The 23999-nt window shown below is 41.8% G+C and overlaps 1 protein-coding gene across 8 annotated transcripts in view; it reads left to right on the top strand.

Annotated features, from left to right (window-relative positions):
• Window positions 1-10943: 10943 nt before the first annotated feature.
• The window catches only part of CD47 (CD47 molecule), a 48070-nt gene continuing 35014 nt past the window's right edge, over window positions 10944-23999 (top strand). For 6 of the 8 annotated variants that reach the window (XR_008653453.2, XR_008653452.2, XR_008653451.2 and 3 more), the window contains exons 1-2: window positions 11021-11282; window positions 21786-22139. Coding sequence is in view for 5 of the 8 variants with exons in the window: in XM_055259080.2 (XP_055115055.1) it covers window positions 11237-11282; window positions 21786-22139 (400 nt within the window). In the remaining 3 variants the exon portion in view is untranslated. Of the gene's footprint in view, window positions 11283-21785; window positions 22140-23999 lie in introns of all 8 variants that reach the window. The other 2 variants (XM_063630639.1, XM_055259079.2) reach the window with 2 other exon arrangements.

Genomic DNA, 23999 nt, shown 5'->3' with positions numbered 1-23999 from the left:
CTGGGGCCATACTTACCACACTCCAAAACACACTGAGAGCTCTGAAGGTGGAGAGGAGGAAAAGATTAAAAAGTACAACTTTTTCACATAAAAACGACGAAAAATAATCCTGATTCACAGACTGTACTTTGCAAGAGACCAGTGGGTTTTCTCAGGCAATTCAGTACTATCAGACAAAATTAAGATAATTATCCAAACCACTGAAGAAGCGGAGTTCATCGGTTAGGTCTGACTGATTTGTCTATCAGGAGCCCAATGCAGCACTTACGCAAGCCCTATGTAGAGAATGCTACTTTTGAGGACAGGGCAGGTTAGGATGAGCTCTTTACTTTAGTGTGCCAGAAACAGCTCCAGGTGGTCTAGCCCAGGTGGCTGTCACAAATGAACATATCATTTTCTTTTGAATTATGAGAGAGTATGACTCATTTCTCCCCTACTGCACACACTGCTTCATAGGACCCACTGAATTTGCCACGTGCTGAAATGGTTATTGATCTGTCATTCCTCCAGGGGATCCCCCAGTTTCATTTCCTTCATTCTCCAGACAAAGAGACACAATTGTGTAACCATATGGACACTTTCTGCATTTTATCAAAATGGCATCTTGTAAATGGAAACTCACAAGAGATTAGCACAGATGTCAGATACAAAGTACTTTGATGGACACACAAAAAGGGCATTTTGTAAACTACAGTGAAACCAGTTTCTTAAAGTATTTCTAAACTCACCAAAAATATAGAACTAAAGAGATCCTCAAGCTGCTTTGAAGTACACATTGGTTTCTATCAGAACAAAGGTAGAACATGTGCTGCTTTAACAGGAGATGTTAGAGACCCTGCTGTCCACATGAGAGGCTTCACTTGTGGCTGACTTGCTTCTGTCTCCTGGGTGCTGCACAACCCGGACTGGCACTTGTGACCTGAAGCTAATACAAAACACCCAGGAGGCCGGGATACAACTTGGGTTCACAGGGATTCTCCACTCTACTACAGGTGGATCCCTCCTGACCAAGCAAAGGTGACAGAGGAACTGGTGAGACTTTTACCAAGATAAATCATGTAACAGGCAGGCCACTTGTCTTCTGAGGTCAGACACTAAGTCAGTGGCTCACAAACTTTAGCATGCCCCCGAATCACCTGGAACACTCGATAAAACACAGATTGCTGGGCCCCACTCCAGTGTGTCTCCTTTAGTAGGTTTAGGGCTGGGCCCAAGAATTTGCATTTCCAAGTTTCCCGGTGCTGCAGATGCTGTAAACCTCAGTAGCATCCTTTGAGAACTACCCCTCTAAGTTCAGTGTTGGTATAACGTTTTTCTTTCTTGCTACCGTTGTGGTTCCCAGGGCTTGTGGTTGGGGACGAGATGAGGGAAATTGCAGCTTCTGCAGCAGCAGTTAGTATGTGGGAGCAGTCAAACCCAGGGACTGTTCAAGATGGATCAGCACGGTGGGCGGGGCCTGGAATCGGGCAATCTTTCTCGTGATTCCAAACAAGTCTGTCTGTCTTGTCTGACAGTTCGAACCTAGTTTATCCATTTCACTTTTAAGGGCCCCCTAAAGATAGTTTGAGTCCATTGGCCCACACCCATAGCAATGAGATCAGTATTAGAGAAAAGAAGATTGGCAGATGGATTCAGAGAGCTCATGTAGTAGCATCAATAAACAAACTTCATGAGGCGCAGTTTCTCAAGTGGTTTTTTACAAGTGGTCTTAGCAGGGCAGGGAAGGGTGCACATAGAGAGCCCTGTGTAGGCAGAAAACAGTTTTCTCAGCAGACATTCCTGGGTGCTTCTGGTGGAGGATTCATTTGAAGTTGTCAGTCTGAAATGCAGACAGCTACTCTGCAGCTCATTTCAGAGAACACCCATGTGCTCTAGCCTTCATTTTCTTTTTCCTACAAAACTTGTCCCTCTAAGGATACAAAAGGCAGTCTTTGGAGATCTATTTCTTTCTACACCTTGGCCCCAGAGAGGAATTACGGTGCAGTAAAATGTTGCCAATGGGGTTGGGATTAAAAGAAACAATGAGTCTGTAGGATGGTTTCGGTCAATTCAAGGGTGTTTGTGTGAAAGGAAGGAACTAGGGAGTTACTATGGCTGCTGGCAGTATCTCTGAAGGGATGGGCTGTGGTCATTAACTACTGTACACCGCATACTTCAGAAGAGATGACACATTTATTTCTATTTATGTTATGTTTCCTTTGTAGGTCAGCTAGGGCTCTGCTCTGCCTCATCTCACTCCAGGACCCAGGCTGAGGGGGCAGCTGCTGTCTGAGCGTTGCTGATTGCCATGGCAGAAGGAAAGAAAAAAGAAAAAATTGCATGCTAGGCCTAGAAACTTTGGTCCAGATGTACATGGTTATCATAAGTAGAATTTTTTTTTTTTTTTTAATGGAATCTCTCGCTCTATCCCTGGGCTGGAGTGCAGTGGCACCATCTCGGCTCACTGCAACCTCTGCCTCCCGGGTTCAAGCAATTCTCCTGCTTCAGTAGCTGAGTACTTCAGTACTTCTCGGGTAGCTGGGACTACAGGCATGCACCACCATGCCCAACTAATTTGTGTATTTTTAGTAGAGACGGGGTTTCACCATGTTGGCCAGGATGGTCTCGATCTCTTGACCTCATGATCTGCCTGCCTCAGCCTCCCAAAGTGCTGGGATTACAGGCGTGAGCCACTGTGCCCAGCCTCATGAGCTGAATATTATCCACATCACCCCCCTCCACAAATTCATGTCCACCCCAAATTTCAGAATGTGATCTTTATTTGGAAATAGGGTCATTGCAGGTATATTTAGTTAAGGATCTCAAGATGATACCTAGGTTGGTCCCTAAATCTAATGATGGATGTCCTTATACGAAAATGAGCGCACACAGAGACAGAGAAGACCCTGTGAAGACAGCAGCAGAGCCTGAAGTGATGCAGCTCAAGTTAAGGAATGCCAAAGGCTGCCAGGCTAGGAAGGAAGGGTTCTTCTCAGGAGCCTTCGGAGAGGGCGTGGACCTCAGAATAGTGAGAGAATAAGCTTCTCTTGTTTTAAGCCTCTTGTTTATGGTAATTTGCTATGGTTGTCCTAGGAAACTAACACACTGGCCCAAGCGAATCCCACTGCCATACCCGATTTCAACGACACAGGGAAGGACAGTCTCACAGTACTGGATAGTCTCTCTCAGATCCACCCTCTACCTTTCTATACTCTGCTCTGAGCCTGGAAAGTTAAAATTCAAGAACTGCATAAACAGACTCCCCTTTCCTCTGGCTCCTGGTTAAGATTTGCCAATAGTGGGAGTTCAGAAGGAGGGAGGAGAGTGAAGTCATCTAGTTTGCCACCTACCTCCCTGCCAGGCTGGTTGTAGCAGTGTTCCACTATTGAAGGCCACAGCTCCAGCCAGGCAGCCCCTCCTTCAGTTTCTCCTTTCTCTCGGGGTTCTAGTAACTGTTTCTTCCCCATACTCCTCTGGGCGTGGGGTGCAATAGCTGTTGTTAGCCAACGTGCTCTGTCATTCCTTGTTGGTTTCGCGTTGCCCCACTCACAACCTTGTAAACGGTCCTTTTATTAATCTCTTCTCAATAACTTCATTTGAGCGTTCCATCTGTGTTCTGCTGAGACCCAGCAGACACACATACCGTATACCCAGGAGGACAGTTAGAAATCTTTGGTGGACACAGTGACGACCTTGTTAAATTGAGAAGCAGCCCTAGTGAAACAATGGTGGGAAATGCAATGAGAGTGGCAGGTCACATGATGGCTTTGCTTCCACCCCTCCATCTCTGGCAGAGGAAGGAGTGTGAGCTCTGAAGCAAGATTCAAACCCCGGCTCCCCCGTTTATCAGCTGTAATAGGAACCTCTCTGAACCTCAGTTACTATTCGTGTATGATGAGTATAACAACGCTTCCTTTACGAGGCTGTTGTGTGGATTAAGGGAGAAAAATATGAAAATAACCTAGCTGTGGTAGGCAGAATAATGTCCCCCAAAGATTTCCAAGCCCTAATCTCTGGGAACTTGTGAATATGTTACTTTACATGGCAAAAGAGACAGTGTGGATGTGATTGAGATTACAGACCTTAAAATAGGAAGATTATCTTGGATTACCAAAGGGGCCCATTTAATCACTTAAAAGCAGAAGTAGAAGGCAGAAGCGTTGGTCATAGAGCTGCAGTACAAGAAGCGGAGACAGAAGAGAACCAGGGTCAGAAGAATTTAATATGCCATCCCTAGTTCTGGGTGTGCAGAGACTACCTACCATGACTCAAAAGAGGCCTCTAAATACCAAGGGAGATGCCCAGATGGTAGCCAGCAAGGAAACAGACCTCAGTCCTACAGACACTGATTTCTGCTGACTACCTGGATTAACCTGGAAATGGACTCTCCCCTAGAGCCTCCGGAAGGGAAAGCAGCTCAGCGAATGCCTTGATTTCAGTCTTGTGAGACTTGAAACAGAGAAACCTGCTGAGCCTACTGGACTTCTGACCTACAGAACTGTGAGATAATAAATGGGTGTTGTTTTAAGCCCCTAAATCTGTAGTAATTTGTAGTAGTAGCAATCGAAAGTAAATCCACTAGCACAGCGAGGTCTTGGTGCATGGTTTATGCCCACTGCACGTATGTTACAGGCTCTCAAAGAGGAGAGGTAGGCAAGATACAAAAGGGTCTTCTCAGGACTCAAAACAGTACGTGCTCTCACAGAAATAAGCCTACTGCGATTTTGCAATGCAATATAGAAGCTGGCTTTCTCTAGTGCTTTCAAGCTGTCATGAATATGGGTGCCCTACATGAGTGGTCTCCAGCAGCAACAGCAGAGGGGGGAGTAGAGAATGTTGTGCATCCTGTGGTGGAAGCAAATGAATCCTTGTTATTCATTTGACATGCAGAGGAAAACGCATACCAGATCACATTGTCATCTCTGTGGCAGGATATCCCTTACCTAAAACCCTCAGTCCTATTATCCTCCTACCTTGAGGCAGTTCTTGCTTCTAATATTTGCCCCTAATTGGAACACAGGCTAACAAGAAAATGATTTCCTGCTGCTGGAGGCTTCCTTCTGTTCTTCTAAGCCAAATCCATCTCTCCAGCCCCACAATCCCATACCAATATCTTCCAGCTCCCCAACCATCCAAATCTAACCCCTGACCAGACAGAACAGACCTTCGTTGCTCTACTGCTTTATTTGATGACTGGGGCTCCTATGCTTTTATAGCTGGGTCATGTTGAAACAGCATCCTAGGAGACTGGGCTCTGAGCCAGGTATCAGAGACATGGGTCCCTCAGCATTTAATCGCCAATGAAATGTGAAGAACAAGCAAATTAACGCCTACCCACTAGGCACAGACGTGCGCATCTAGTTTCAATCAAAATTGTTGACACTTCTCCAACTCAAGGTGCTCCTTCAACGCTCCTGAGCAGCAACTGGTGATTCTTTTGATAATATTTTCACTGCCCTTCTAGGAGACCAATCTCACTATATAAGATGATGATTATAATAAGGGCTAATATTTATTGTGTGCCTACTGTGCCTCGGGCACTGCTCTACATAACTGTAAAGGTGTTAACTTATTACATTCTCAAGCCATGTTCAAAAGTTAGTTTATATTATTTTTAACATCCTCGCTTTACAAATGAGAAAACAAGGGCTCAGAAAGTTTAAATAATGTGTCCAAGGTTAACAGGGAGTAAGTGGCTTGAGCTATAACTCAGACCTAGGCTAAAGTGACTCTGTATATTACATACCACACTGTAAGTTTTCTTGATTGATTCGACACACATAGGTCTCCACCAGGCACTATGTTTGACTTTGGAGATTGTGATGGTTAATTTTAGGTATTAACTTGACTGGATTAAGAGATAGGTGCTAAATCATTATTTCTGGGTGTGTCTATAAGGGTATTTCCAGAGGATATTGGCATGTGAGTTAGTGGACTGAGTTGGGGAGATCCTCCTTCAATGTGGGTGGGCACCATCTAACCAGATGGGGGTCTGGATAGAGTAAAAAGGCAGAGGAAAGACTCTCTTGCTCTCTCTCCTGCAGCTGAGACACCCTTCTCGCCCTGTCCTTGGCCATCAGAACTCTAGGTTCTCCAGCCTTTGAACTCTGAGACTTGCACCAGTGGCCTCCTGGCTTCTTAGGTCTTCAGCCTCAGAGTGAGAGGTGCACCAAGGGCTTCCCTGGTTCTGAGGCCCTCCAGTTTGGACAACCATGCTACTGGCATCCCTGGGTCTCCAGGCTTACAGATGGTCTATCAAGGAACCTCTCAGCCTCTTTAATCACATGAGCCAATCCACCTGTCTCTCTATCCTATTAGTCCTGTCTCTCTAGAGAACCCTAATACAGACATGCAAATATACTCAGGACAAATTTCATTTTCTCCAAGCTAATGTGATAGAAGAGGAAACTATTATGTAGAAACAAGTATCTACTGACACATTTTGTTAGCAGTATGAACAAAGCATCATGGGAGAGATAACTAAACCTATGAAATGATGGAGAATCATGGCAAAGAGGAAAAGTAGGGTTGAGAAAGGCTTCTTGGAGGAAGTGATATTTAATCTTGGCCTTGAAGAATGAGCTGGAATTCTTTGAGTTGAGGAGCAAAGAAGAAAACATGAGGGAGAATTATGAGAAGCAGAGCAAACAGCGTAATTGAAGCACAAAAGCCTGAAAGTAGCATAGTCCAGGCATGGAATAATCCAGTGTTGCTAGTGTTGCCTGACCATGCAACAGATGTTAGTTTGCATTCCATTGGCCAGAAGTATTAACAAGTGAAAAATCTTGATTACAAAAAAAGCACATATTCAGAGACACTAAGAAGAAAGAGATAATACTCCGAAACTACAACCAGCTGATGACTGATAAGTCAAAATTAGGAACTTAATGACGCTAAGAACCTCTAATATGTCAGGTCAGCTCCAAGGTTAGTTCAGTAGTTTCATTCACATATGTTGGCCAGGCGCAGTGGCTCACGCCTGTAATCCCAGCACTTTGGGAGGCCGAGGCAGGTGGATCACGAGGTCAGGAGATCGAGACCATCCTGTCTAACACGGTGAAACCCCATCTCTACTAAAAATACAAAAAATTAGCCGTGCGTAGTGGCGGGCGCCTGTATTCCCAGCTACTCGGGAGGCTGAGGCAGGAGAATGGCATGAACCCGGAAGGCGGAGCTTGCAGTGAGCCGAGATCACGCCACTGCACTCCAGGCTGGGTGACAGAGCGAGACTCCGCCTCAAAACAAACAAACAAACAAAAAATAAAAACAAAAAAATCCACATATGTTTACACAACACCCTTTTATGCTGGGTGCTTTGTCAGACACTGATGGAAGATACGGTTCCTGACCCTGAGAGGTTTATTTACTCATTCTGTCATTCATTTATTCACTCATTCTATTTATTCTTTTAATAACCATTTGTTGAGTACATACTATGTGTCAGGCAAAGGGACTAGCAGTAAAGAAGACTCATATGGTCCCTCCCCTCATTGAGCTTACAGTATAGAAAAGAGTTATTACTGAACAGGAAGACAGCTATATAAACAGATAATTTCAATAAAAGATGGTTGAAGGGGTGGCCTGCCCCTCCACACCTGTGGGTGCTTCTCATTAGGTGGGACGAAAGACTTGAGAAAAGGAATAAGACACAGAGACAAAGTGTAGAGAAGGAAAAGCGGGGCCCAGGGGACCGGTGCTGTGCTTACAGAGGACCCACACCGGCACCGGCCTCTGAGTTCCCTTAGTATTTATTCATAATTATCTTTACCATCACCGGTGCTGTGCTCATCGCCCAGGGACGGGCAGAAGACAAATGTTTTTCTTTTTCTCTAGATTAAAGAGAATGGTGATGACCTTTAACCATAAGCAGCCTTTAGGCACTTGTTTAACAAAGCACATTCTGCACCGCCCAAAATCCTTTTAACCTTAAGTCACCACAACACATGTCTCTTGCAAGGACAAGGTTGGGGGAAGGGTCACAGATTAACAGCATCTCAAATACAGAACTAAATGGAGTCTCTTATGTCTACTTCCTTCTATATAGACACAGTAACAGGCTGATCTCTCTTTCTTTTCCCCACAGATGGTAAGTGATATGCACCAAAGTAAGACTAAAACACAGAGAAGTGCACTTAACTTATAGTGGCATTGTCATGGGTCTTGATTTACTGTGGGATCCTTTGCTGTTATGTTCCCTTATGTTGAAAGATGCATCTGGCTCTACACAAAGCACAGACTATGAGTAGGTAGGCACATATAGTTCTAAGCCAACCCCGGGGGGTACCAGGAGACAGCACTGTCTCATGTCGTTGCATGACACACCACCATGGGGCAAAACATTTGCTGAATGAAGTTACAATAAGGATACAATTGTATCTACATAAACGTTTAAAGATACTATCATATCAATACCTACTATGTGGTAGGATCTTGATGTTGTGTGGGGAGGAAGATAAAAGTAGATGTATTGTTGAGACAGAAATGAGGGCAAGGGAAATTTTTTATGCATTGAGAGAGGAAGTTTGTGAATTTTTTCGCTGGCCATGGAGTCAGGGAGACTTCAGGTCAACCACAGTCCCTCCCTGAGCTTGTGACCAAGCCTCACTTTCCTTATCTATAAAAGTGACAAGAGTGATTTTTGTAAGTTTATTTATCTGTAAAGGGGAAACTGTAACAACTTTGATATTATAGGGTAAAAAGAAAAAAGGATGAAAACAAGAACAAGGCAGAGAGACAAGACAGAAAGCAGTGTCACATGTAACTGTGGGCAAAGTGCTCATCACCATTCCTCTTTCCCTTTGTTTCCTCATCTCAAAAAGGGAGATCATAACATTTATCCTTTCTGAGGTTGTTATGAAGATTAACTTAGGTGATATAGCTAATGTGTACCTCCTGTGTTCAAACCATTCTAATATGTATTATCCCCTCCCTCTCCACCCAAGAAACTCCTTACATACAGATAAGATGAGCTCAACATCCAAATTAAAATGCTTTGAAAAGTTAAAAGGCAAACCTTTAAAATGATTAAATACTGAAAAGAGCTTAAGGCTATCTCAGAGAGAGGATTATCAAACTTAGGCAGGCTGCTTTGGACTGTCTCTCCTGGGATAGGCCTGCTTTTGCCCCACCACCAAAACATACCCCAGCTAGATTCCCAAGAGCAGCAGTGGTCACCCAGGTGGCCTCTCAGTCCATTTTCTGCACAAAAAGACATTAAGCATATAGCACAGTAACTCCCAGTGTAAAACAGAACATCACCCGATCTCTACCTCTGAAGGTTGGGGACAGTCCTTTCTAGTCACTCTTCAGCTTTAGGGGGGTTGGTTGGTATCAGGGACAGCTGACAGCCTTATTTAGCCAACCAGCTGCTCTGTGATACACAATGTCCCTAATGCTCAAAGTCTGGTGGATGATTCTTTTGTATCCACATAAGCAGCAGTTGGAGGAGAATCGATGAGTCCCTTTGGTTGCCTCGGGGTGTCAAGGCTGCCATTCAAATCATTACCACCATAATTATTAACCATTGTTTTAGTGAGATGTCTGCCAGACAATTGTTTTTCTTTATTTTTCAATCATTAAAAAAGCAGTCAAATTTCACTAGAGCAATGCCTGCCTCACGCCGCATCAACACATTTATTAAACCCCTTCCGTTTGCCGAGCTCAATGGAAAGTCTTGGAGGAGGGAATACTTAAAATACTCTCGGATTTAAAAGAATTGATAATGCTGTGGGGAAGAGGTTCACACAAAAAAGCAATTACAGGAGGAAGCTCAATAGTATACAATACACTGGTACAGAGTGTCATAGACAGTGCCACTTTCATATGCTGGATTTTATTTCTGTGGCAATGGGGTGCTTGGGAGGAGCCGCACTGTGTAGAGGATTTGGAGAAGTGGGGTATCGTGGTGGGAAATTGCTCTCTTTCCCAGCAGGTAGGAGGAAAACAATCGAGGAGGTGGACAGGATGTGCACTCCATTAGAGCAGCCACCAGAGCCTGACTTTTTGATAAGAGAGTACATCAGTTAGGATAACGGTTAAAAGTATCTTTAAAAGACTTTTGCTTCAGGATGAATGATGTGGCCTGTGTGATTCAGCGATAAATTCAACAGCCTTGTCCCTATTGTGGCTTGCGGCCACATTTCGAACCCATTTTTCAAGCATGTTAAATCCAAGCGCAGCGTAGAGGGCTGCACATGGGGCAGTCACAAACCAAGCTCAGTAACCTTGCTGGTGGGGATGTGTTGGATACGCTGCTAATGCCCGTTTGCGACAATGCTCGCTAGTCCCGGTGGTGGCGGTGTTCACAGGTAACAATGTTTACCACCGTGAATGGAACTTGTTTGATTAACCCTGATCAGAGAATGAAAACACTAAAGAACCAAGTGAGAAAGAGGGAAGAGAACCGCATAGGAAACAGCAGAGCGAGTGGACGAGCCGAACGCAGAGCCCGCGAGGGGCGAGTGGAAGCTCCCTGCGGGTAGGGACCCGGCCACCGCCCTGCACTGGGCGTGGCGGCCTCGGGCTCAGGGACGCGCTGGAAGCTGCGAGACGCCCCCACGCGGGGTGCGCTGCCGGGCTAGAGGGCCGCGTTCAGGGGAAATGGGAGCTGGTGAAAGCCTAGGTGTCCGGGTCCACGGCGCGCAGCCGGACGTCGGGTCCAGGGAGAGACGCGGCTTGGGGCGGGGCGGGACCCGGCCCCAGAAGCGCGAGGGTGGGAGTGAAAGCAAAGAGGGAAAAGAGGGAAAAAGGAGAGAGAGAGGACACTGGGACCCAGGGCCGCGCGGAAGGCAAGAACCGAGCCGCGGAGAGGGACGGGTGCAATGAGGTCCCGGGCGAGCGTGGGAACACAGGGTTCAGCCTCCTGCGGCGGGCGAGCACGCGGACCCCAGGAGCGGGCGGGTGCGACAGGACGTGACCTGGAAGCCCGGCGCGTGCCACCGCCCTGGAGCAGGCATCCGGCCTCCGTGGAGCGGGCAGGCGGGCCCGGGTCTGGAGCCTGCTACTGGGGAGGGCGCCGCGTCAACAGCAGCGGTTGCGGGGCGGGGCCGAGTGCGCGTGCGCGGCTCTCGCGGGCGGGGAGCAGGCGGGGGAGCGGGCGGGAAGCAGTGGGAGCGCGCGTGCGCGCGGCCGTGCAGCCTGGACAGTGGGTCCTGCCTGTGACGGGTGGCGGCGGTCGGTCCTGCCTGTAACGGCGGCGGCGGCTGCTGCTCCAGACACCTGCGGCGGCGGCGGCGGCGACCCCGCGGCGGGCGCGGAGATGTGGCCCCTGGTAGCGGCGCTGTTGCTGGGCTCGGCGTGCTGCGGTGAGTGGCTCCTCGCTCCCAGCCCTGCGGCTGCTGTCGCTTCGCCCCCGCGGGCGTGTGGGCTGCGCCCCAGCCAGCCCGGCGGCGCCCTGAAGAGGGTGGCCGGGGCCAGAACGCTCGGGCCCTGAGCGCCCGAAGTGCAGACGTGGGAGGGCCCCACGGGGAATCGGGCGCCCCCCTTCTTCCTCCCTTCCTTTCCCTGGTCGTCTTCTTCCCCCTGGGTGAGAGCGGGGCTCATCTCCTCCACCCGGTTCTCCATCTCCAAATGCACACACAGAGGAAGACTCCAAACCGCGCACCTCGCGCAAAAATTAACTAGCAAGAAAGGGCGCGATCGGAGGCGAGGGGCTGCAGCTGCCAGGGATCCCCTTCTTTCGCACCCCTCTCCCTTCTCAGTGCTTAGACGCATTTGGGGTTGAGGGAAGGAGAGTGGGAGGGCCCGGGCCTCTTGCGATGGAAGTGCGCATTTTGGCGAAGTCGGTGAGAAGGGGTTTCTGCCGTTTGCCTCCCACACGAACATAGGAGCGAAGAGGACGTAAAGGACACAATTAAGTTTCATTTTCAACTCAGCATTCAATCAGAAGAATCTTCCGGCCGTGTAATTTTTGCTGTCGTTTTTAATCCTAAAAATAAGCTTGCTGGAAACTCTTTCTTTCTCGTGACCCTCACGCCCCATCAGCCACTTGCATACATTCTAAATTGTACGTTGAAGTTTTTCCCACTTTATTTGGGGGAACCGTTTTAAAAGTAATCAGGTTTTCGTCTGAAATAGGAAGACAGTAACCTCCAGTCAAAACATGTGCAACAGAATGGGATTTGGTGTCTTTAGACGCCAAAGAACCTCCACCCCCCAACCCCCACCCCAAGCTTTTGGAATCCATTTCGCTTTTGTAAAACGTGTGCTTCGTCTGTAAAAACTGAGCAAGGAATAGAAACATTCGTAGCTCTACAGTGAGTGCCTGTCGCACTTCACATCTATAGAGCCTTTTGTGAACTTTTGTAAGATTCAGAATTCAGCTCGAATACCAGTAACAGCAATTGTTACATTTATTCTAGAATGCTAAATTAATTGGATTTTAAACTGATTATTAGCCACAGTGTGCCGTTCCTAAAGGCTTGTGACTTTAGGTATTTTCAAGATGCCCTTAAGGCTCTGCTTACCACTTTCCTCCCTCCCCAAGCATCCTGGATGTTGGGACTGTGAATCCAGATCTCCGTTATCTAAATGGTTGATGTTAGTGTTTCCTGTCATCACGTTTAGTATGCTTGTTGCCTTTACTATCATTATAGCTAAAATAATACCGCTTTCAGAGATATGTTGTATAATCGCATAATAATTTCAGAACGCCTTCATATTGAACCAGATATGAAGTGATACAATATCACTTATTCAAACTGCCTAAAAAGTGAAAAGTATAAACCATATACTATTTTTAAAACAGGTAGATTAGATTTAAATCACGTAGATTAGAACTGTTGGAATGGTACTTTGAGTGATAGGATTTATGTGAGGCCTTCTTTAGTAATAGTTAATATCATGTAATTAGCATTCTTTTACACACAATCTTAATGTGTTCGAATCCCTAGAGTCATAGAATTCAGAATTTATAGTATTTTATTGTACTTGGTTAATATTAACCTGAAAAAAAAAGCAAAATACAGGCATTATGCAATTGAGTTGTGTTAAGTGTGGACTGTAAAACAGGAAGTGATAGTATTTGTTATAAAATATGTTTTTGTATGTGTTTAATATATAGCTTCAAAAGGACATATATGAAGAAAGATGTCTCACCCCATAGGTAGTTATAAACCAAGGATTTGAGAGACTGACTTTAGAATCTAGAATGAGTAAGAAAGTCATGCATCTGTACATTCATTTGTATTGAAGTTTGATTTTGCTTTCAGTTTCATTAATTAAGCCCCGGGAATCAGGGACCTTTCCTGGCACCCTCTACAGCGTTAGTGGCCTTTGTGGTAAAAGAAGTTATCTCAGATACTCATTTCATGCAATTACAGGCAAACTGCAAGGCACCTTAATGGTTTGCAAGATATGAAATGAATTACTATGTTGCATTCCACTCTGCCCCCACTCATGTACAATTATACTTTGTTTAAAAGTGCATAGTTTCAGTGGTATTTATTAGCTAGCAAATAAAACCTTAAATAAATAATGATGGTGTTGTGAACTGTCTTTTTAGTGGTTGAATGTTCAAAATGAGTTTTTTTTTTAAATCAGGGTACATATGATTAAATAAAATTTTTTTCCATTGTCTAAGTCTAGTAGTAATTTGGCTTGTTTAAATAAAAATGTTTTCTCTTAAAGAATATATTATTTTTGAATACAAGTTGCCATTTTAAGGAAGTAAATGCCTATTTAAAAGTACGTATTTATGGGGCCGCCCCAGCAGTCTAGAGGCAGTGTTTTTTAAAGCATTACACTAAATGCCTACCATTAGGACACTTGCTCATGCTGTCATCTGTGTTTTCACAGATGTTTTATCTTTGCCACTGAGTTGTTCATGGAGATTTGAAAGGCCAAGTTCTAAAGACGAGAGATAGATGACTTTCCCCCCAAATTGATACATATTCTAAATCCAGAATAATCACGCATATTAGCAAAACTAGATTTGCATTTCATAATATGAATTCAGCTATAGCTAGTATATAGGAATTGCTTTTAATATAGTAATGTTCTTTTTGTGACATAATTTTCAATCACTTTCCCTGTCTTAGGTTTCTGCCTATCTTTTTATACAAGATAAACATTTCTGTTTTCATATCTTATCTCTCAGTCTGATTTTAATAATATTGTCTTGGGTTATCATAAAGTTACTTTCACTTTGTATACTAGTGTAGATATTTCTTCTGTGATAAAAAGAACAAGAATAATAGTGTAGGATAAGTTTTGTTAAACTCATTGTAGTACTAAAGTAGAAAATACAGAGCACCCAGGAAATTTGATTCTGATATACCTAGACTAAGACAGTAGAATCTGGATTTTTCCTCTTTATGATTATACAGTGTTGAAACAGAAATCAAGCTACACCCACCCCTGAATATTTCATTCCAAATCCATGGAGCAGTTGCATAAGACTCAGAATCTGGTCAATCTCATGGTTTGAGATTCAGATTAGGAGAATTAATGTGCATATTTGAATATATATCACCCTTGTAGGTTAAAAGGTAAAGCAAGGGGTTTGGCAAATTCAAGGTCTCTCAAAACTACTTTTTTCCATTTCAAGCAAGTATGAGCCTATACAACGCACCAAGCAGTTTGCAAAGCCCTCTTTGGCATATAGACAAATTTCAGACAGTATTTCAGTATGTCTCTTAATGACTTAAGATGTAGTATATAGACAGTAGGGATATCTTATTTTTATCCCCTCATGGTACTTAGGTGCTTGTTAAGGCCATAATTCTGGATGTTACTGACTTTAAACTGCCCTGCCCCTTTTAATTCTAAGTTGGCCTCTTCCATTCTTATAAGGCCACTTTTAAATTCATTATGGGGATTGCTTTGGGTCAGAACTAAATACAACTTGTGGACACCCCACTCTACCCCAGACCTTTATTTTAGCATCCATTGAGGAGAGATCTGACTTCATCCTTTTTGTACATAACCCAATGTAGCTAGAGACTCCAGTTCTTCAAGCCAGACACTAGTTCTAAGGGCAAAAGTAGGTAGGATTCCTTTCTGGCATGTATCTTTACTGATGATCTTTGCTTCTTTACCTAAGAGGCTGCTGAGACTTCTTACTCCATTCCTGAACATCCATTCCCAGCAGATAATTAACTTCCTACTCTACTGCAAAAAATAGTGGTGTGTGGTTTGGACTCCCTCTGCTTCCCTCCCACCATTACTAAACTGATCTATAACATCTTAGATAACCTTCATCTCATTCTCTTCCCTCATCCAGCTTCAGAAGAAAACCTACTCACTTTTCCAAGGAAAGGACAACCTGTCTACCACCTTTTCACTTCTACCATCTTGGAGACCTGCTCAGTCAGCTTAATTCTTCAGTCTTGCATCTTAGATCTTTCCGTCTCCATTGACTCCTTCCCCTTAGCTTGCACACAGGATCAAATTTAACCCATATTAAAAAATAAAACAAAACCTCAAGAACCAAAATGTCCTTGCCCTTGTCCCTGCCTGCACATTGTCTGTTGTTGCCTTCTCTGCTTTCTTACACTGCCAAATTTATTGTAAAAGAATCACTGCCACTTAATATATTTTAAGTGCTTGATAAAGCCATCTTCTTTCTCTTTCATTTCTCAAACATAGTGTGCATCAGATCTCACTAGTCCATTGACAGATGGAAAGATATTCTCCCCAAATATTTTAGCCTCTTTTCTCTATAATTAACCTACCATCTAACTAGCTACACATACTATTTTCATTCACAATTTTAATTTTCCCCTCTTTATCTCCCCTGCTTTCCACAACTAACTTCTGTTGATTACTGTAAGTTTTAGGTCTTCTCTCCAGTTGTTCTTTACCTGGACTATTGCAGTAGTCTCTTAATGGATCTCCCTTTCTCTTTTCCCTTGCTGCCCTCAGTCCTTCCTTTACACTGCTGTCAATGTTATGTTTTTAATGAAATTAAATCTGCGTGGTTTACCATTGTTTATGTTATCAAGTCTAAACTCAGCATGACATTCAAGGAAGCCCTTTAGAATTTTTCTTAATCATCGTTTCCAACCTCATTTCCTGGAGCTCACCTAAATAATTCTCTGCTTTCAGTTCTTCACTTTATTTATCTGGCTGTACACGTTACTCTGCCTAGAAAGCCCCTTCTTTCCCATAACATTCTTACTCATCCTTTAAGACCCAGTTTAAACATCGCCCTCTAGGAAGATCATTCATAGACACATTCTTGTGATTTTTAAGGAGCTTTTCTATCCAACCATACAAGTGACTTGAGATTTTCCGTGAAAATGTGCAGCTTCATGATTTCATAATCAAGTCTATACAAGTGAGAAGCAGTGGCAGGTTCTCTTGAAATACGGAAGAAAAGTGTATCTTCTCCCACATGATTTTTAGATTTTTCTTCTATGGAATTTGTACTTTAAGCTTTTTACATTCACAAGGAATGTGTTGAATCCTACTTTCTGGACCCTGTGTTAGATTCTTAGGATACCAAATGAAGACAGTGTCTTACTTTCTGTGCCTGGAGAGATCAGTTAAGTAAAATAGTAATTATACAGTAGTAGGTACAGTGACAACATTTGAACACAAGGCAATGGGAGCAATGAGGAGGGGAAGAATACAGTTGGGTAATGGTAGGGAAGGGGAACAAGACTGAACAACTCAACTGTGCTTTCGTAGGAAGAGCAAAAGTTAGCAAACTGTAGCTGCCATTTATTGAGTACTTGCTGTATATGTGAAAGGTGGTATAAGAACATGTTCATTATCTTATTAAATCTCAACAATATCTCTATGAGGTATATACCATCACTATTAACATTTTATAGATGAGGAAACTGAGGAGCAGACGTAAGTAACTTGCCTAAGGTTATACAGCTAAGTGCATGAGCTGAGTCTTAAACCAGGGTCTGACCCCTAAATGTGTGCTCTTAACTATTATACACCATATGTACTCAGTGGGGTAATAGTGTATAACAGTTAAGAGGCTATTTAGGTTTGAGGAACAGTATGTGCTAAGGCATGGGGATGAGAGTGCATTTGCATAGTCATGGAATTGCAATAACGTCATTATGATTGGAGCTTAGTGTGGAAATGAGGGAGTACAGGAGGTGGGGCTGGAAAGGATCTTGAAGGACCTCGTTTGTATTCCATGCTAATGTACTTAGAATTTAGCCTGAAAAGGGTTGAGGGTGTTGTTAAAGTATCTTAGGCAAAGGAGTGCACATTTGCATTTAGAACAGTTATTTTGGGAACTCTAGAAAATACATCAGGGCCAGGATGGAGAAACCTTGAGGATGGAGGCAGGGAGCTGGTTAGGAGGGTATGGCAGTAGTTCGAGGGAGAGGATGAGTGTCTCATTCATTCATTCATTCAACAGATATGGGATTTAGGAACTGTTAATTAGGTTGAACCTACTAAGAATTCTCCATGGCTAAGGAGAGGGAGTAATCTAATGTGATTCTTAGGTCCAGTTCTGGTTCACTGGTAGATGATAGAAAATACTTTAGCAAAGTGATTTAGGCTGAGGGTAAGAAGTGGGGGTATGTAAGTTTTTGGGCATACTGACTTTGAAGTAACTGTATTACATCCAAGTGGAAGTACACAGCAAACAGTTGGCTGTCCAACATCTGCAGTTTAGAAGAAAGGCAGTGCATGATTAAGTTTTTTATTTAAAAGTTTGCAGTGAAGAAAACCATGGGAGTCAGGGAAAATACTAGGGGGCAGAGGGTGCTGAATCTGAAGACCCGAGGGACAGTAACATTTAGTGTGAGTCAAGAAGTAGATTTCAACAAAGAAAGCAAACTAGGATGGGGTGGACAAAGCAGGAGGAAATTCATAATCAGGAGATACCATGGAGGCCAAGAGAGAAGAGCAAGAAAGAAACCGCCCACTGGCTCAAGAACTGTGGAAAAGTCAAGACAGAAAGTGAACCATGCATATTTGATTTTTCACAAGGGATTGGTGGTGACTTTGGAAGAAATAGGGGTGAATGGGTGGAGGCCAGGTAACAGATTTAAGGAGTGAATTGGAAGTGAGGAAATGCTTATAGATTGTTAATTTGGGATGCTAGGGAACAGAGAGACAAGTATGAGGGATTTTTTTTTAAGTTGGCAAATATTCAAGCAATTTTTAAAGACACACACAAAAACAACACCTTGTAAATGGAGTGGGGGATGTGGGAGGCTGATAATCAACTAAGTAAGGAAAGCCCTTGAGGAGACTGATGGGTATGGAGGCAGAAATGGAAACTAGCTCTCAGGTGATGGAATTCATTTCTGAAAAGGAAGCAAAAAAAAAAAAAAAAGGTGTGGATAGTTGGGGTTACAAGTAAGTTCATAGGGAAGGAGTATTGGAAGCTTCAGGATTCTCCTCTGAAGGTTTCAGTTTGTATTAAGAAATAGGGAGAGAGGACTGCTGGAGAGTATGGGATAAAGGGCAAAAGGGAGTAATTTAAGAGTTGTTAAAAAGAAGAGAACATTTACGTGAAACGTAAAAGGATAAAGATTGAAGGCCTGGAGGAGCAGGGACTATGACATTCTTCTGTTTTTGCCTATTAGCAACACGAATTTTCTTAGAAATCTGTAAGACCAATTACTCTTCTGCCCATCCATAAGGACGTTGTCCATGCAGAAAAGATAACACTTGTAACCTTGTATTATATAAAGTACTTATCATCGCCCATATGAGAATTGTAAGCTCCTAAAAGATAATAACTATATTTTTTCATCACTATATCCCCACATCCTATCACAGTATTTCATCACAGGTAATTCTCGACAAATGTTGGTTGCATTTTTAAAATTTCTAACCTGAACTTGTGTGCTGTGACCACCATGGATTGAGTCTTCTCTGCCACTACAAAGCTCTTTTCTAGACTATGATATGAGATGGTTTGGGCTGATAGTCTATATTCACCAATACTTGTACGGTTCCAGTGAAGGTTTCAAGTCTAATACTTTTGGCATTTGATATAAAATCATTTTCTCATTTTATTTGCTAATTTATCTATAACTCTGGCATTACTCTTGGTTACATTTGTCTGCTGCTATCTGATTTAGACTGCTATAAGCATATCTTGTTTATTCAGAGTTTTCTTATTCATGTTAATCATCTGTGTTTCTTTATTTGCTCTCTACATTTTAAATAGTTTCTTCACTTTGCTGTTTTATGAGAAGGGAGTAGGCAAAAGGAAAAAAACCCCAAATCAGACAATTTTACTACTTAATAGTTTTTTAATGCATCTTTATAGAGATCGAAGTTGTAGTTAACAGCTAGAGTGATATTTTTGGCCTGCCCTTATTTATTAATTATTAGTGCAAAGGTTATTCAAATTGTGGTTTATCCAGGTCAATTTTACTGTTATTTTTACTAATAGCATTTATTCTACTTAAATTGCTTCAGCTATAAAATGTTTTTTATTATAACAAATAATGCAGTATAATTATTGCTTTCTGTATTCCTTTGAAAATTCATTCTCTAAACATATGTTATGAAATTGTGGATTGTTCACCAACTACTTCTTACTTACTTAATTAAGGCCTTTGCAAAAAGTTTCATAGGATGACTGAGTTCTTCATTCGTACCTCTTTTTTTTAAGAATAATCTCTTAAAAGTCAAACTGTGATTCATACAAATATAAAATGAACATGTGTCAAAGATTTTATTTCACTAATTAATTAACAAGCAAACCAGCAAGGAGGCAAAACCCTTTTAAAAGGAAATTGGAAAAACAGACACATTTATAGGCAATCAAGAATGCCTAAATGAATTTGCTAATAAATGCAAAATTGGTCAATATCCTCAGGGCAGTAAAATGTAGTCTTTTGGAATCCTCTGTTCCACCAGGTGGAAATCGATTGCGGAACAAGATTTGTTTTTATCTCTATGGACACCAATCCATTTGAATTACCATCAGTTTTCTACAGCTTATGAAACTGTAAAACAGCCCAGTCAAAGTCAGTGAAAGGCACAGGCTTCTATAGAGTAAGATAATTCCAAAGGGTCTGCTAGACATTGCCCAGCACTTCACTGAAAGGATACCCAGTAATCTTTGTATCCCTTTCAAAATCTTCACCATATTTTCTGATACTTTCCTTCCTTTATAATTTGAACATCTTCACCCCTTTATTCTTCTCTTGTATACTATGTCCTCTCTCCCTCAGTGTTTCTCTCTCAGGGGAAATAATTCACAATTCCAAAGTTTTAAAGAATGCAACAGAAGTCCAGGTTTTGCCTTGGGCTTCCTAATATTTGGGTGGCTAGAAACGTAGAAAACTGGGAAGAGGTGAGCTGTGGATGCCCACAATGTAGGTTCAGACTGCAATTTCCCAGAAATATAACAATTTGGACTAGTCAAAGAAGGCCCATATCATTACATTAAAATGCCAGATTATCTAGTTTTTATAGTATCACCCTACGTTTTTACAGCATAGTATTGTTCAGAGAGCACTTGCCACTATGTTTTCCATGTTAATGCCCAACACAGTTCTGTGAAGTAGCCCAGTGTTTGTTTTTGATCCTCCTGTTTAAGAGATCCTCCTATTTTAGAGAGTAAACCAAGGCATAGGAAAGTGAGTTGCTTAAGGCAACATATTAAAAAGGGGCAGAAATAGGATTTTTACTCAGGTGTTTTGAACATTGTCCAGTATATATTCCACTATGCATCCTTGCATTCAATTTGTGGGGTATTTATTGAGTAAACATAGTGTTCTTACAATAGAAACATTCTATGCCTCTGATTTTTATTCCAGTTTATGTAGAAGTAAATCTTAAGTGTGAACTATTAACAAAGTTGATATTTTATTTATATTTGTTAGTAATTTGTGTTTTGTTTTTGTTTATGTTTTGAGGGGAAGGCCAAGTAGCTACTTAGATAAAAGAGTTGCTGAGTGGCTGAAGAATATGGAAGACAACTACAATTCCTACACATTCTTGTACATTTTAGTTGAACAACGAGTGATTACATTTATTTACCCAGTGCCTCTTCTATAAGGCAACAACTGGTAGTTTATCCTATTGAGAAGCGTAGATAGGATGCTTATTAGCAGTAACTGCTCTTGGTTTCAGCTTGCATCTTACTTAGCTTTTTCACTGTTTTGTGGTTTCTTGGAGGAAGAATACCTGTAATATACATTTGGAGAGTGTTGTTCTGTAGTGTCAATGAAATGTGGGGGTGGGAAAATGTCATTCAAGACTCCCATACAAAATGTCTATTGCTGCCTATATTTTGCAATGGGAAAGTAGCCACAGATAATGGTTTTTTTTTTTCCTCATTAGTATTTTGAGATTTTCCATCCTAGTGGAAAGATGTGATTTGATTCATCCTATTTACTTTGTATATTAAAGTACAGTAGAACCTGCCACTTTTTTTGGAAATGCAGCATAAGGATAAAGATAAATTTCATATCAGTTCAGCAAGTTCTGTTTAGCAGTGTATTGAAGTTGAGACTAAATAAAGTATTTGGTTTGGTTTTCTGTTCAAAATTTTACCTTGATAAGGACAATATTTTTCTACATATATCAGTAGGCAGTAATGATTACTTCAAAGCTTCCAAAGCCAGATACTACACCTGCATGTTCCAACATAGTTGCTGAATTTATTCCCAAGATGCATGTAATGTATACTTTGTATTATTGAGAATGAATAAAGGTCATAATGATGCCTTCCAGCTGTGCAAGTTAATGTTAAAATATAATTTGTTTCCATATTTCACCTAATAAGTCTTCTTTATTGCTATCCTGTTTACTTAAGTGAACAATGGAAATGTTGCTGTTGATCTTAAGGATTTGTAACATGCCCAATATCTTACAGTACAGACTTCTATAATTAATGAAACATTTTTCTTTTTGCTTTCCAGGATCAGCTCAGCTACTATTTAATAAAACAAAATCTGTAGAATTCACGTTTTGTAATGACACTGTCGTCATTCCATGCTTTGTTACTAATATGGAGGCACAAAACACTACCGAAGTATACGTAAAGTGGAAATTTAAAGGAAGAGATATTTACACCTTTGATGGAGCTCTAAACAAGTCCACTGTCCCCACTGACTTTAGTAGTGCAAAAATTGAAGTCTCACAATTACTAAAAGGAGATGCCTCTTTGAAGATGGATAAGAGTGATGCTGTCTCACACACAGGAAACTACACTTGCGAAGTAACAGAATTAACCAGAGAAGGTGAAACGATCATCGAGCTAAAATATCGTGTTGGTAAGACTTCTATGAAAGCTCCTTTTTTTATTTGTCCTGGTACAACCTGATCCTCTTTCGAGAGGAGGCCAAATGGGGATAGGTACTCCCTTGAATCAAAAAGCAGGCTGTTAATAATAAATGTTGATGTAATGTTTAGCAAGTTTAAGACTGTGATTTCTATCCTATTTGTTAATCTACTCTTCACAATAAAACACATTTACTATTTAATTTGTATTAGTTGTTAATTTGTATATTGTGTGGTTCTCAAACTTTTGGTCCAAGGACTATTTTATTTGGGTGATTGGTCCTGGGGTAATGTACTCTTCATTTCTGTTTGCTGCCATCCAAGTGCTTGCTTTCCTGTGACTAATTTTCAAGTCTCTTTCCAATTATTCAGCCTTCTGTTTTTTTTTTTTTTTTTTTTTTTTTTTTAACCTTACACTTTGACCAAGAGATGGCAAGTCCCAGCCATGCTCCCTCTGGAGAGAATAGAGGAGAATCAGGAGGTAAATCACGTTATCATGGATGATTTCTTCAGATTTTCTGTGCTTAGCCTTACTTTGGTCTTCTTTTTGTTGGCCAAAATATGACAGAACTAGAGATTCAAATTAATTTATTCAAATTCAGACTTGATTATAGCACCATGATTCTGCCCTTTTTGTCACAAACTTGGGTTGCTGAGGTGTAGAAGGTAGTAAAATTAGCTGAAGTAAGTAGTCTCCTCTCTTTGCTATTTCCTGCTGTGCTAGCTGAGTTCTTCAACCCCATATGAGTACGTTCTTCCTGTTGTGAAATCTCTATTTAGAATTACCTGTCATATTACGGATCATGGCTTAACCACATTTTGAGAACCTTGACTCTAGATAGGTTCAGTTCTGTTCAGTTGGATCAACTATTTGCCTAGCTTTTATAAAATAATCTGCTACCAGATTAGGAATGGGGTGTTTGGTTTGATGAAATGTTTGGACATTACTTAGGATTGAGAATCAGGAGGTCTGAGTTATAGTGGCTATACCCTGTTCAGCAACTTACTATTCACCTGTACTTGCTTTTATGTATTCTACAGTCTAATGAGCATCAAATGAGATCCCAGGTGAATATTTTTTTTTGTAAACCAAAGTGTTTTGTAAATCTTAGTTGTTTTCCTGGGATGTTTATTTTATGAAGTAAGGTATCAAGTTGTTGAAGTTAGCCTGGAGCATTGTGAGAGGGATTTGTGTGCAGTGAGGAATGGGGAGGGGATGGCTCCGAGTAGGCAAGGAGAATTTGAAAGGTCTTTCTGCTCAGAAATCTCTCTTACATTGTAGCTTTTACTATTGATATTAATTTGGGCAAAGGAGGTTTTTTTGTTGTTGCTAAGTATACCTTTCAGGAAGGGTGTAATCAGTCAGTCATATCCACTGCAACTAACTGGTGTTAGATCATCTAATACCTAGTTGAAATTTTTCTAAGGTAATGTACAATTTTGTGGAAATTAAAGAATAAGATATGGGGGAACAGTAACTTTTGGGGGGTAATGTAGATCACTGAGAGGTAAACTGGAAAACTCAAGATATGAGATTTGAAAGGCCAAAAGATAAAATGAAGATGGAAGAGAAAAGGATGCCAGGATCTGAGATAAAAACAGTTTATTATTTTTCATGTGATTGAAAGATTGTTTTATCTTTGTTTTCAAAATACCCTATAAAAATAAGAACTAGACTTATTTTGGGGGCCATTAAAAGGAGAAAGTATTGTTTTATTGTAGAGAACGTAGAAAATTCTACCAGAGGTTTGAGACATTTGGCTTTGCATCCATTTTAATTTTTTGAAATAATTATTGATTTACAAGACGATTCAAAGATAGAGAGCTTCCATGTGCCCTTCACCCAGTCCCCC

This window comes from Symphalangus syndactylus, chromosome 21 (assembly GCF_028878055.3).
Source record: "Symphalangus syndactylus isolate Jambi chromosome 21, NHGRI_mSymSyn1-v2.1_pri, whole genome shotgun sequence".
NCBI classification, from domain to species: domain Eukaryota; kingdom Metazoa; phylum Chordata; class Mammalia; order Primates; family Hylobatidae; genus Symphalangus; species Symphalangus syndactylus.
Note: the sequence above shows the minus strand (reverse complement) of the source record. Positions and strands in the feature narration are given on the sequence as shown.